The 14,177-nt window shown below is 40.7% G+C and overlaps 1 protein-coding gene across 1 annotated transcript in view; it reads left to right on the forward strand.

Moving 5' to 3' along the window:
- COQ3 (coenzyme Q3, methyltransferase) overlaps positions 1-7,151 on the forward strand; it is a 28,502-nt gene extending 21,351 nt beyond the window's left edge. Inside the window, exons 5-7 of the mRNA XM_070419301.1 lie at positions 664-906; positions 4,925-5,084; positions 6,809-7,151. Of these exons, the coding sequence (XP_070275402.1) occupies positions 664-906; positions 4,925-5,084; positions 6,809-6,972 (567 nt within the window). The 3' untranslated portion in view covers positions 6,973-7,151. The remainder of the gene's footprint in view (positions 1-663; positions 907-4,924; positions 5,085-6,808) is intronic.
- Positions 7,152-14,177: the final 7,026 nt, after the last annotated feature.

A 14,177-nucleotide genomic window follows, 5' to 3' on the forward strand; every position in this document is an offset into this window, starting at 1 on the left:
GAATAGGTGGTGTATCAAGTTATAAATGAGTAAGATTGTACTATATGTATTCTGTAATCTTCTCTGTGTGTTAGTGCAGATCTTATGTCTCTAAAGTTAAAATAATTTGATTATACTTTTAACTTATTGACTAAAGAGTTGTAAACGCTATACAAGTTTTGATAAATATTAAGGCTGTGTTTAAAAGTGAGCATTTCATGGGAAGTGACAATATAAAAGTTGAAAGAAGACTTAGCTATGAAGAATCATTTCTAGTCAGTCACGGAAAAAAGCTATCAAGAAAAAATTGTTTCTTAGGCAGTTTGAATATCAGTTTTGCTGTTTTATAATATGTTACATTTATTGCACTTTAAATATATCAGTACTATAATGTGTGCGTGTTAAATGTACCTAGAAAATACAGATGATTTTTTCACTATTTGAAAGTAGTTCTTCATGAGTTTTATGTTGTGATTATTGTTCTCATGTTTAAGCTTTTTATTATGGAAATTTTCAAACATGTATAAACTAGAGAAAATAGCATAATGAATTTCCATGTTCCCATAAAAAATCTCCAATATTTATCCCCTCGTGGTTAATCTTGTTGCCTTTTTGATAAGCTTTTTATTGCTAACATTGTTCCGTTTTCTTCCTGAGGGTAACTTTTTTTTTTTATACCATCAGCCTCTAGGGCGGCTTGGGGCTTCAGTTATTGGAATTGATCCTGTGGATGAGAACATTAAAACAGCACAGCGCCATAAATCATTTGATCCAGTCCTGGATCAGAGGGTGGAATACAGAGTGTGTTCCCTGGAAGAGATTGTGGAAGAGACTGCAGAAACATTTGATGCTGTCATAGCTTCTGAAGTTGTAGAGCATGTGATTGACCTAGAAACATTTATACAGTGCTGCTATCAAGTGTTAAAAGTAAGACTTGCAGAGTTTACTTGTTGATTGTGCTTTTCAGTGTGTGTATGTATCCATAGCAATAAGGGCTGTATAATACTTGAAACCAGGAAACCAGAACCAGGGGCAGTGTCTCTGCAGGAGATTACTCCTGCCTCTCAGCCTGCCCTCAATACCAGGGTTTTCCAGATCCAGTGTCTTGATGTCCAGGGAGCTTGAACAATGTTGGTGTTGAACATTATAATACAACCAATAGGTTTATAGTGATATTTTTCCATTGATATAGCCTAGTTAAATACCTAATAGACATTGAATGACAATTACTAAAAAGTTTGTTTGGATTAACATTTAAAATCAATAAAAATCATTATCAGCATAAATTGACTTAGCGTTTGTTAAGCACTCTATATGTGATATGTTTAAGTTTCAGCTTCTAAAAGAATACTTCATGCATATGACCTTCCTTGATTTGACCTGCAACTATGTTAGGAAGGTAAGGCAGGCATTGTTATGGCCTCCTTTGACCAGTGAAGATCAGAATTTGGGAGATGTCAAAGGTCATTAGGTGCTGAAGTCCAATTTAAAGCTACATCTTTTGATTCCAAATCCGGTTTTTCCCATTACATTATTATTGTTTTATAATTCTCCACAGCCTTAGTCCTCTGAAAATGATTCCAAATTTTCTTTTAATAAATTTCCCAGAAAATTATTATTATATTATTTTTATTATTATTATATTGACTCTGTTATATATGTATTCTGGAGGTAACACCCTGAGGTCAAGAGCTAAAAGAGCCGAAACCGGTTTGGCTCAGTGGATGGAGCGTTGGCCTGCGGACTGAGGGGTCCCAGGTTCGATTCCGGTCAAGGGCATGTGCCTGGGTTGCGGGCATATCCCCAGTGGGGGATGTGCAGGAGGCAGCTGATCGATGTTTCTCTCTCATCGATGTTTCTGGCTCTCTGTCTCTCTCCCTTCCTCTCTGTAAAAAATCAATAAAATATGTTAAAAAAAAAAAAAAAAAGCAGTTTGGTAAATTATAAAAAAAAAAAAAAAAAAAGAGCTAAAAGAATGCAATGCTTAGTTTTAGCCCTTACCTGAATAGAGCTTTTTAAAAATGGTTTTTCTTTTGAATAATTTTAGATTTATAGAAGAATTGCAAAAATAGTAGTGTTCCCATATACATTTTACCCAGTTTCCCTTATTTTTAGCAATTCCACCTCCCCCCCTCCCAGCTCTATTAAGATATACTCGACATATACTAAATGCTTCTTAAGAATATATTTTAGAATACTGGAGTTTTACAGAGAAAAGTTACAATGTGTGATGAAATAGTGTTTGATATTTCAGTTTTTCATTTAAATGGACTGGGCAATATTTCAGGGCCTTCTTTTTTCTATTTTTGGTTTGGGATGGTATTTGAGATATATTTTCTTTCTTTCTTTCTCCTATACATGTACATATGAGGTGGGGCAAAAGTGGATTTACAGTTGTGAGTTTGCAAAACACAGAGTTTATTATTGGATTATTATTTATTAATCATTGGCATTATTTTTCACATATCAACAACTGTAAACCTACCTTCACTCTCCTCCACCCCCCATATATAGTTATATGATTATTTTGGAGAGACTCTTTGGCATTTTATCCTCACCAGGCTAATGAGAATGCATAAAAGAGGAAGGAGATGGTAATGTCCTTGCTATTTGTGGGAACAAATAAAGAAAACACTATCAATGTAGTCACTAAAATATGGCAGACTGAACAGCTTCGTTAATGGCTTGTATTTATCTAAAGTGCTTATCTTGATCTCTTCATATTCTTTATACCAGCAATTTTTAACCATTTTCATCTCATGGCACACATAAACTAACTACTAAAATTCTGTGGTGCACTAGAAAATAACATTTTTTTGCTGATCTGACAAAAACAAAAAAGGGATAATTTGGATTAATTCATACCAGATGGCTCTTGTTGTGTTATCTGTTGTCATTTTTCTATTTGACAATCTAAGGGAAAAGAGGTCAGTCCCCCTGACTAAATAGTCAGGAATTGCATGTTTTAAAAATTCTTGCAGCACACCAGTTGAAAATCACTGCTTAATACTAATGAAAGAAAATAAAAAGGAAATATTTTCAAGCCTTAATCATTAATGTTCTTTTCAAAGAACATTTACTGGCATTGACTGCCTGCACAAGATGTGGAGCTGTACGCTGTACCAAACAAGTTAGACAGAATCTGCACCTGGAGAGAAAGCAGTATTGACACGTTAAAACATAAATGTGGACATGTAACAAGGAAGAGCAGCCTGATCTCATTTCTATATTTTTATTATTAAGTAGTTGATATACACAAAGCAATCCTATATAATAAAGAGGTAATATGCAAATTGACCATCACTCCAACACACAAGATGGCCGCCCCCATGTGAACACAAGATGGCCGGCAGGGAAGGGCAGTTGGGGGCAATCAGACCTGCAGGGGAGAGCAGTTAGGGGTGACCAGGCCTGCAGAGGAGGCATTTTGGGGGGGGGGACCAGGCCTGCAGGGGAGGGCAGTTGGCGGAGGGACCAGGCCTGCAAGGGAGTGCAATTGGGGGGGGGGGACCAGGCCTGCAGGGGAGGGCAGTTAGGGGTGACCGGGCCAGCAGGAAGGCAGTTAGGCATTGATCAGGCTGGCATGGGAGTGGTTAGGGGCCGATTAGGCTGGCAGGCAGAAGCGGTTAGGGGCAATCAGGCAGACACGCAGGCAAGCGGTTGGGAGCCAGCAGTCCCAGATTGGAGAGGGTGTATGCTGGGCTGAGGGACCCCCCCCCCCCCATGCATGATTTTTGTGCACCAGGCCTCTAGTGTATCCTATATAATAAAAGAGTAATATGCAAATTGACCCTAACAGCAGAATGACTGGGAATGACTGGTCACTATGAATGACACACACTGACCACCAGAAGGCAGATGCTCAATGCAGGAGCTGCCCCCTCGTGGTCAGTGTGCTCCCACAGGGGAAGCTCTGCTCAGCCACAAGCCAGGCTGACGGCTGCCAGCACAGCGGTGGTGGTGGGAGCCTCTCCCGCCTCCTCAGCAGCGCTAAGAATGTCCGACTGCAGCTTAGGCCTGCTCCCCACTGGCAAGTGGACATCCCCCAAGGGCTCCTGGGCTGCCAGAGGGATGTCTGACTGCCAGCTTAGGCCCGATCCCCCGGGGAGCGGACCTAAGCCAGCAGGTGGACATCCCCTGAGGGGTCCCAGACTGCGAGAAGGCACAGGCCTGGCTGAGGGACCCCCACAAGTGCACAAATTTTTGTGCACTGGGCCTCTAGTATAATATAAACATAAATCATAGTAATGTATGATTTTAAGAGTTATAAACACTGTTGCATAAACTTAGTGAGTATATTGGCAGTGGACTGCCTTTATTAATGAATTTCCCAAGGGAAAAAAATAATATTTTAGTAAATTATATTCTGTTCATGCTTGTGTATCTTAACTGCACTTAAATTACTTGGAAGGTCCCTGGCTGGCTTGGTTCAGTGGTTAGAGCAGGGGTGGGCAAACTTTTTGACTCGAGGGCCACAATGGACCGGAGGGCCGGAACAAAAGCATGGATGGAGTGTTTGTGTGAACTAATATAAATTCAAAGTAAACATCATTACATAAAAGGGTACGGTCTTTTTTTTTTTTTTTTAGTTTTATTCATTTCAAACGGGCCAGATCCGGCCCGTGGGCCGTAGTTTGCCCACGGCTGGGTTAGAGTATTGGCCTGCTCACTGAACCAGTCAAGGGCACATACTTGGGTTGCAGGTTTGATCCCCATGTTGGGGAGGCAACCAATTGATATGTCTCTCTCACATCCATGTTTCTCTCTCTCTCCCTCCCTCCCTTCCACTCTCTCTGAATAGCAAAGGAAAAAATAACCTCGGGTGAGGATTAACAACAACAGCAGAAAATTACTATTTGGAAGAAAGGAAGAGGGTGGGAGAAGGGAAGCCTTTACCTAACTGATGTTCCTGACATTTAAAATTTTATTTCTCTCTATTTTTTAGCCTGGTGGTTCTTTATTTATTACTACAATCAACAAAACACAGCTATCCTATGCCTTGGGAATTGTTTTTTCAGAGCAAATTGCAGGTATTGTACCAAAAGGCACTCATACGTGGGAGAAGTTTGTTTCACCTGAAAAGCTAGAGAGCATTCTGGAATCAAGTAAGTATTAAGAATTTTTCCAATTAAGAATTTTCAAGGCCTACCTGAACGTTTAATGTACCTGTAATTAATAATCACACAACCTAGCACTTAAATAGGCCACAGTTCTTTGGATGTTGGTTTCATCTCCTCAACTAGATCATAAACTCCTCGAAGTTAGGATTATTAGATACCATTCTCTCTCACCTGTGGCACCTAACCCAGGGCCAAGCAAATCAGGTGATCAGTGAATACCTTTTGGCTGTTTAGTCCTCACTGATTTAAGGATGAGGTATAAATGTCTGTTACTTACACATCCTCAGTTTGTCCTGTTGAGGCCCTCCTTGTATTAGCTTATACATATTATTTTTCCTGATTCCCCCATACTCAGATACATATATGTGTATGTATATATATATATTTTTTAATTTTTAAAAATATTTTTATTGATTTCAGAGAGGAAGGGAGAGGGAGAGAGAGATAAAAACATCAGTGATGAGAGAGAATCATCGATTGGCTGCCTCCTGCATGCCCCCTACATGGGGATCGAGCCCACAACCCGGGCATGTGCCCTGACCAGGAATCGAACCAGTGACCTGATTCAGAGGTCATTGCTCTACCACTGACCCACACTGGCTAGGCACTCAGATATATTTTGAACTTTCTTGCCAAGTTTTATGTATTTTATTCTTCTTATAGCATGCCTTATATTATAGTTATTTCGGTGTTTTTCAGCCCCTTTCTGGCCATAAGGTCCTTGAAGTCAAACTATGTCTCTTTTTTGTACTCCCTGCAATGCCTAGCTCTGCTTTACTCATTGTGAACATTGGACTTACGTGTTAGATTCCTGTCAAGTAATAATATTTATCAGTTCATTTATTTGGCAGTTGATATTCCTGTTAAGCACCTAGACTCATGTATATCTCATGTTTTTTGTTCATAAACAATATATCAATAAACTTGATTTTACTTGGAATATTATCAGTCCAATGCAATGTAGTAAGTTCTAAAGATTTCTGCAAGTAACCTTGTTGAAAACAGTAGAAAAAATATTTTAAAGATGCTTTATAGGAACAGCCACTTGTTGGCAGGTACAGTGGGGCCTTGACTTACGAGTGTCCCGACTAACGAGTTTTTCGAGATATGAGCCATCTCTCGGCTGATTTTTTGCTTTGAGTTGCGAGCTAAAATTCGGGTTATGAGCCAGCTTCAGATACCCCACCGCTAGTTGGCTCAGCGAACGTCACAGTGAACGCCACAACATCAGCCCAGCATCACGTGTCTCACTCGTTCACAATTGATTTTACATACGAGTAATTTGAGTTACGAGCTCCATCACGGAACGAATTAAACTCGTAAGTCAAGGCCCCACTGTATGTATTTTCTAAAAACAGCTAATGTTTATTGAGAACTTACCAAATTCCAAGCGCTGTGCTACTTTACACATATCTCATCTAATTCTGACAACTCTATGATATCTGTTCTGTCCATGGAAGAAAACTGACATTGCAAAAAGTGAAATGAATTATCCAGGGTCATCTATTAAGTGCCAGAGCTGGGGTCTGAAGCCAGGCAGTCGGCTTTGGAGTTTATGTTCTGTGCTGCAGTAAAGAGTGATCGGCACATGGTGACAAAGTGTTTTTGCCCGTTGAGTTAGACGTCCTTTTTTAGCATGGAGAGTTGTATGAGATTCGGCTCTGGAAAGGTAAATACTTATTAAATCTACTCTTTGTGATGTTTTTCAGATGGTCTGTCAGTTCAAACTGTGGCAGGAATGATCTACAACCCCTTCTCAGGCTGTTGGCATTGGAGTGGAAATACCAGCCTTAACTACGCCGCTCATGCTGTGAAGCAGGAGCACACAGTGCCTGCTGAGCTTGTTTTAAAGGGGGATACAGAAGAGCTCTGAGCTGATGCCGCCACCAACCCAGCTGTGCACGACGAGCTGAAGAAGTGAATGTTTCCAAGGACTGTAAGAACATGGCTGAAAGCCTGATGTTTACAAAAACAACAGATATATCATTTAATTTTTGAGAGAGGGTTATGCAGAAAAGAAAATCAATAAAAAGGGCTAAAACCTTGGAAAAAGTTTTTGTTGTTTCATCTAACACCTATTTTCAAGGAATTATCCTATGGATAAAAAAGTTTTGTCCCGGTATTGTGTGATTTAGGAGTTTAGGTTCCTCAGCCTTCCTTAAATAAATAGGGTAGGCATATTTGTTAAATAAATAGGGTAGACATAAATAGGAAATCACTCCATCTTACAGATTATATATACTAGTGTATGTTTTCCAGCATGTGTGTGCATTCATATGTGCTATGGTATTTTAATTTAAAGGAATCAGTATTATCTGTGATGTTTGGGTTGTTTTTTTGTTTGTTTGTTTGCTTTTGGTTTTAGTTGAAGGCAGTTATGCTTCTGACTGATGAAAACCAAATATAGTTTGGTACCACTTATATTTAAGAAGATAACATATTTTTCCCTTTAAATTTTAGTTTGTTGGAAAGCAAACTGACTAAGTATATGCTTAAGGATTTGGATTTAAACATTAAAATCCAGAAGTTCAGGTTATACTGGACATACTTTCATATATTGTTCCATAAATGTTTTATGGTGCTTTTTTTTTTAATAGAAAGGATTTTTTTTTATAAAATATATTTTATTGATTTTTTACAGAGAGGAAGGGAGAGAGATAGAGAGTCAGAAACATCGATGAGAGAGAAACATCGATCAGCTGCCTCCTGCACATCTCCCACTGGGGATGTGCCCGCAACCCAGGTACATGCCCTTGACCGGAATCGAACCTGGGACCCTTCAGTCCGCAGGCCGACGCTCCATCCACTGAGCCAAACTGGTTTTGGCAATAGAAAGGATTTTTAAACTCAATTAAAACATTCAGTTATGGAAATTTCCTTTTTCAATTAATTTTTATAATTAAAGGGACGAATTTAAAAAATATTTTTTGCCTCTTGACAAATGTGAGTCTCCGGCTTTTTCTGAAGTCCATTGCTGGGTAAGCACTTTCATAGAGGGTGTTGGCTGAATGTGACAAACATGGATTGAATGCATGGGACCCACGTGGAAGGGCAGCTTTTACTGTCGAGCCTTTTTTCACTTTTAAGCTCATCTGTTTTCCATGTTCCTTTGTCAGTGTTTGTTGGATAGGGCTTCTTGGGCAAACACTTCAACCATCTTAGCTCATTTTCTTGTTCTCAGTGGCATTTCAAGGAAGGAAACTAAACTTTAAAGAATTAAGAGAGAAATTTTAACTTTAGTTGTTAATGTCTAATTAGGGCACTAAAAATTAGGAGCTCCCATTGGCCTGCTTTTAAAAGTTTGATTCTGAGCCTGAATTCTTGTAGTTTATTATGAAAAAAAAAAAAAAAAAAGCTTCCTGCTTCTGGCTGTTGGGGGAAAAAATGTTGATATTAAAGATTAATCTAAGAAACATAATGGATTGATTAAACTCAAACAAAGTGCATTCATTTTAGAAAGAAAGCTCGAACTTGCAGCTATTGAAAGTGTGTATTAAATCCTGAAAGTTCAGGATGACCCAGTAATAGCTACTTCTGTGTTTCACTTGACTTCCAATGGAATGAACATATGAAAATGTTGTGCCTCTGTTTATAATCTAATTTCATCTTTCAGGCCAATTTTAGCCAAATTCCAGGGGAAATAGGTTAAAAAAGACACTACACATTTTTGAAAACGCATATTTGTAGAGTAAGAATTGCCCAGCTGGAAAACTGTAATTTTGAGAACCACCTGCTTTTGAAAAGTAGTAATATAACAATTAGGGCAATGGTGGGGAGTTTAATCTGCAAACTTTTTCTCAGGAATTCTGGGTTCATGAGAATCCCTTGCAAGAAATAATGGTGGAAACTTTGTGACTGATAGTCCAGCAAAAAAAAAGACTGCACTGTCTTAGAATGGAAAAGAACAAGGCTGAAGAGAGCAAGAAGGGGAACTTACCCAGGATCTTGGTTTGGATTAAGGGGAACAGCTGTAGGAAGCTGGGCAATGACCTGGACCACCTGGTGCTTGTGAAGGGAGTCAGATTGGTCAGTGCAGTTATAATGCTAAAAACTGCTACACCACTTGAGGTTGGCTCAAAGGGCTATGAGTGCTAGGACAGCAAAGCTCTCAGCTCTTAGAAGTAGCAATGAATGATGGAAGGAAAGATCACACGGCAAGGCAGGTGGTGACAAGAGAGAAGTCAAGTGGTGTAGCTGTTTCCATAACTTCCATAAGGAACAATAGGGCCCCACACTCAGCACATAAAAGCAAACCTCCCATAGAACCTGGAGGAGCCTTCTGGAAGCAGGATTCTAGAAACTAGCCTGTTTAGGAGGCTAGAATATAAAGCAATTGGAGTTGTTACTGAAGCTCTGATTTTTCCCAAAGTTGCTATATTCTGAGAAAAATATGTTATGCAGGCATGTAAAATATTGCTGTATTTGTGTGTTCTATATTTTTTCTGAAAACAAAACATCACCCCCCAAAATTATCTTAATTCTTTTATTTTATATCTAGAAGTTTGCATGAGGTGCTAGAAATGTTGTCACATTCTTTATCCCCTAAATCATGCCCGAGTGTTCTCATGAAAATGTCAATATCTTTGCAACTGTGATCTTAGAACACTTCCTACATTTTGTTGATCATGTTTGGATTTGCAAAATGGGTGCCATTTGGATAGTAAGGTTGAACATTTTGTTTTACTTGATTATGGTTTGTTAACATTTTGTGGATAAGCTTGAGACTCCACAAAGAATCATTCTTTGTAATTGTACTGCTTTAGATAATTTGTTAGAGATGTTCCTATTGTTGCGCTGGCCAGTATGACTCAGTTATTTGGAGTGTCATCACATGCACCAAAGGGTAACGGGTTTAATTCCCAGTCAGGGCATATGCCCAGGTTGGGGGTTCGATCCACAGTCAGGGCACGTGCAGGAGGCAACTGATCGATGTCTCTCTCACATCAATGTTTCTCTCTCTCCTTCTCACTTCCTCTCTCTTTAAAATCAATTTTTAAAAAGGTAAATTTAAGAAAAAAAACCAAGATGGCGGCATAGGTTAATGCCGGAGTTTGCTGCCTTGAACAACCACTTCAAAAATACAACTAAAAGACGGAACGGACATCATCCAGAACCGCAGGAAGGCTGGCTGAGTGGAAATTCTACAACTAGGAGGAAAGAGGAAAGCATACTGAGACTCAGAGGAGGTGCAGTGCTGAAGTAAAATACTGAGGTGCGGAGTGCATGCCGAGCAGGCTAGTGGCTGAGGGCGCGGTTGTCTGTTTCAACCGGGAGGGAGTCTCAGACTCTGAGCTCCAGATCCAGGCGAGTCTCTAGGGACCCAGACTCATACGGGAGAAGCGGGACTGTCTGGCTTCAGTTGGAACTCGAAGGCATTTTTCTCCGAGGTTTGCAGCGGTTGCTGGGACTCTGAGAGGCAGAGCCCCTGGGGACCGGACCGAGAGCAGCCATAACTGCTCGCTCCGCCCGCCCTGTAGATCCCCTGGGACCCGCCCCGCCCAAGCCCTGCACAGAGACATTTGCAGGATAGCCTCAGGCAAAGGCTAGATTAGCACCTCCCTAGAGGACAGTAGTTTTCCCACTGCAGAAACAGCTGATTCGCACAGCCAGTTGGCCTGGAGGTCAAGTAGTAATTACCTACAACAATCAAGGCTTAACTACAACAAGACTGCGCACAAAGACCACTAGGGGGTGCACCAAGAAAGCATAAAAAATGCGGAGACAAAGAAACAGGACACAGATGTCAGAATTGGAGGATATGGAGCTCAAAGCCACACTTTTAAGGTCTTTCAATAATTTTCTAGAAACTGCCGATAAACTTAATGAGATCTACAAGAAATCTAATGAGACCCTCGATGTTGTGATAAAGAACCAACTAGAAATTAAGCATACACTGACTGAAATAAAGAATATTATACAGACACCCAACAACAAACCAGAGGAGCGCAAGAATCAAGTCAAAGATTTGAAATGCGAAGAAGTGAGAAACACCCAACCAGAAAAGCAAAATGAAAAAAGAACCCAAAAATACGAAGATATGTAAGGAGCCCCTGGGACAGCTTCAAACGTACCAACATCAGAGTTATAGGGGTGCCAGAAGATGAGAGAGAGCAAGATATTGAAAACCTATTTGAAGAAATAATGACAGAAAACTTCCCCCACCTGATGAAAGAAATAGACTTACAGGTCCAGGAAGTGCAGAGAACCCCAAACAAAAGGAATCCAAAGAGGACCACACCAAGACACATCATAATTAAAATGCCAAGAGCAAAAGACAAAGAGAGAATCTTAAAAGCAACAAGAGAAAGAAACTCAGTTACCTACAAGGGAATACCCATACGACTGTCAGCTGATTTCTCAACAGAAACTTTGCAGGCCAGAAGGGAGTGGCAAGAAATATTCAAAGTGATGAATGCCAAGAACCTACAACCAAGATTACTTTATCCAGCAAAGCTATTATTCAGAATTGAAGGTCAGATAAAGAGCTTCACAGATAAGGAAAAGCTAAAGGAGTTCATCACCACCAAACCAGTATTATATGAAATGCTGAAAGGTATCCTTTAAGAAGAGGAAGAAGAAGAAAAAGGTAAAGATACAAATATGAACAACAAATATGCATCTATCAACAAGTGAATCTAAGAATCAAGTGAATAAATAATCTGATGTACAGAATGAACTGGTGATTATAATAGAATCAGGGACATAGAAAGGGAATGGACTGACTATTCTTGGGGCGGAAAGGGGTGTGGGGGATGTGGGAAGAGACTGGATAAAAATCGTGCACCTATGGATGAGGACAGTGGGTGGGGGTGAGGGCGGAGGGTGGGATGGGAACTGGGAGGAGGGGAGTTATGGGGGGGAAAAGAGGAACAAATGTAATAATCTGAACAATAAAGATTTAATTAAAAAAAATAAAAAATAAAAATAAAAAGGTAAATTTAAGCCCTGGCCGGTTTGGCTCAGTGGATAGAGCGTCGGCCTGTGGACTGAGGGGTCCCAGGTTCGATTCCAGTCAAGCACATGTACCTTGGTTGTGGGCACATCCCCAGTAGGGGGTGTGCAGGAGCAGCTGATCGATGTTTCTCTCCCATCGATGTTTCTAACTCTCTATCTCTCTCCCTTCCTCTCTGTAAAAAATCAATAAAATATATATATTTTTAAAAAGGTAAATTTAAAACATCCTTAAAAAAGAGGTTTTTCTATTGTTATGGTTGATGCCACAGTGGAAAATTGGAAAGCTTATAGAATGAAGTGTGTCCTCTTTCTCCTCCCCAACACAGCTTCACGAAGTCTGGAGTCTGGGCTATTTGCCTCAGTTCTCTTAGAGGGTCATTGCCCTTCTATGTTTAAAACAACTACATGCTACTTATTGCAACTTAATGCTTTAAACATCCTGAATAAAATTATACTCTTACTTTCTGTTATAGTTTATAATATTGTATTAATGATAAATTGAAGAGAAGTATTGAGTTAAAATACTACATCTAAAATATCTCAGGCAAGCAAAACAGTAAAAAATGTTGGCAGTATTTGAAATGTCTTTTTGTTGTGTGCTAGGGACACTCACCAGGACTTCTGAGCCACCCTGATCTGGAATACAAACAGCATTGAGAACATTAAGTAGAGATATACTGATAGTGCTCAGTAACCAGGGTCAAGCCATGCTCACTGGAAGTTTTTAAAACTGGGACTGGTGAGGTGTCTGCAATTCCATAAAATATCTGCATCATCATAGGCTTACAGAAGTAGGTCTGAAAATCTAAGAATCCTAAGAAAATGTCGATGCAGAAATAATGGTGGAAACAAGACTAAATAAAGTGTAATATAGTCACACAATTGCTTTTAACTTACAATGTGACTTTATTAGAAGGGAGATTCTTATTTGACTATATATTTTTATTTAAATCTATTTGGGTGACATTGGTTAATTCTTATATGACTACTAGAGGCCCAGTGCATGAAATTCGTGTGCAGGTATGGTCCCTAGGCCTGGCCTGTGATCAGGGCCATCTTCCCCGGCTGCCTGCAGCTGGCCCCGCCCCTGTCGCCACCCATCCCCAGTTCCCCGTAGGCCATCAGGCAATTGGAGCCTGACAAGCGGGGGAAGGGACCAAGAGGTCAGCTATTCCCACCTGCTTGCTGGCCCCACCCCTGCTGCGGGTTTCCCTCTGTGTGTGGGGCAACCAGCGGGGCGAGGGCCTTGGCCTGGCACCGCCCGTGTCCCCCACCACCCACCTCAGTTCCCCATTCACCATTGGGTGATTGGAGCCTGCCAGCCAGGAAAAGGGATCAAGAGGTGGTCAGTGCACCTCATAGTGACTGGTTGAGCAGTCATTCTGGTTGTTCCGCCGTTAGATCCAATTTGCATATTACCCTTTTACTATATAGGCTAGAGGTCTGGTGCACAGGGGGGGGCCAGCCAGCCTGCCCTGATGGGGGCACCAGATCAGGATGGGGGTCCCCGCTGGGAGGTGGGGACGGCTGGGGTGAGGGGCCCCGGGTGGTTTGCAGGCTGGCCACACCCTTGATCAGGGTGGGGGTCCCTGCTGGAGGCAGGGCTGGCCTGGGCGAGGGTCTGCAGTTGTTCTGGTCTCTGGTCATTCTGGTTTTTCCACTGTTTTGGTCGCTGGGCTTTTATTATATAGGATTATTAATAAGATGCAAATTACATGCAAGTCTTCTCTGTGTCAAAAAAAACACATAAGACAAAACAAAAAACATCCTGATGGTTTGCATGAAATTCAAGCAAAGGAATTTATTGTGAGATCAAGAAACTTCTTGTATTCCAGCAAGAAAAGGATGCAATGATAATAATAAATGATCTACTGTCTAGAAACTAAAAGGCACCAGTTGGACCCAAAGAAAAGGATATGTTCTCAAGATGATGTGGGCAGAACTGAGAGTGGGGATGGAGAATTACAAGGTAAATATGGACACCAGATGTTTCCACTTTGCTAGCTTTGAATCCTTGTTTCTTGTTGACAGACAGGATCTAATGGACATAGAACTCACTGACAACACAAGATCTCCACTCGTCTTTCCTAATTAAAGCAGACTCTGTACCTGGGGTGCACAGAA

Source organism: Myotis yumanensis, unplaced genomic scaffold (assembly GCF_028538775.1).
Source record: "Myotis yumanensis isolate MYYU_CA2020_CCGP unplaced genomic scaffold, mMyoYum1.0.hap1 SCAF_6, whole genome shotgun sequence".
In the NCBI taxonomy this organism is placed as follows: Eukaryota; Metazoa; Chordata; class Mammalia; order Chiroptera; family Vespertilionidae; genus Myotis; species Myotis yumanensis.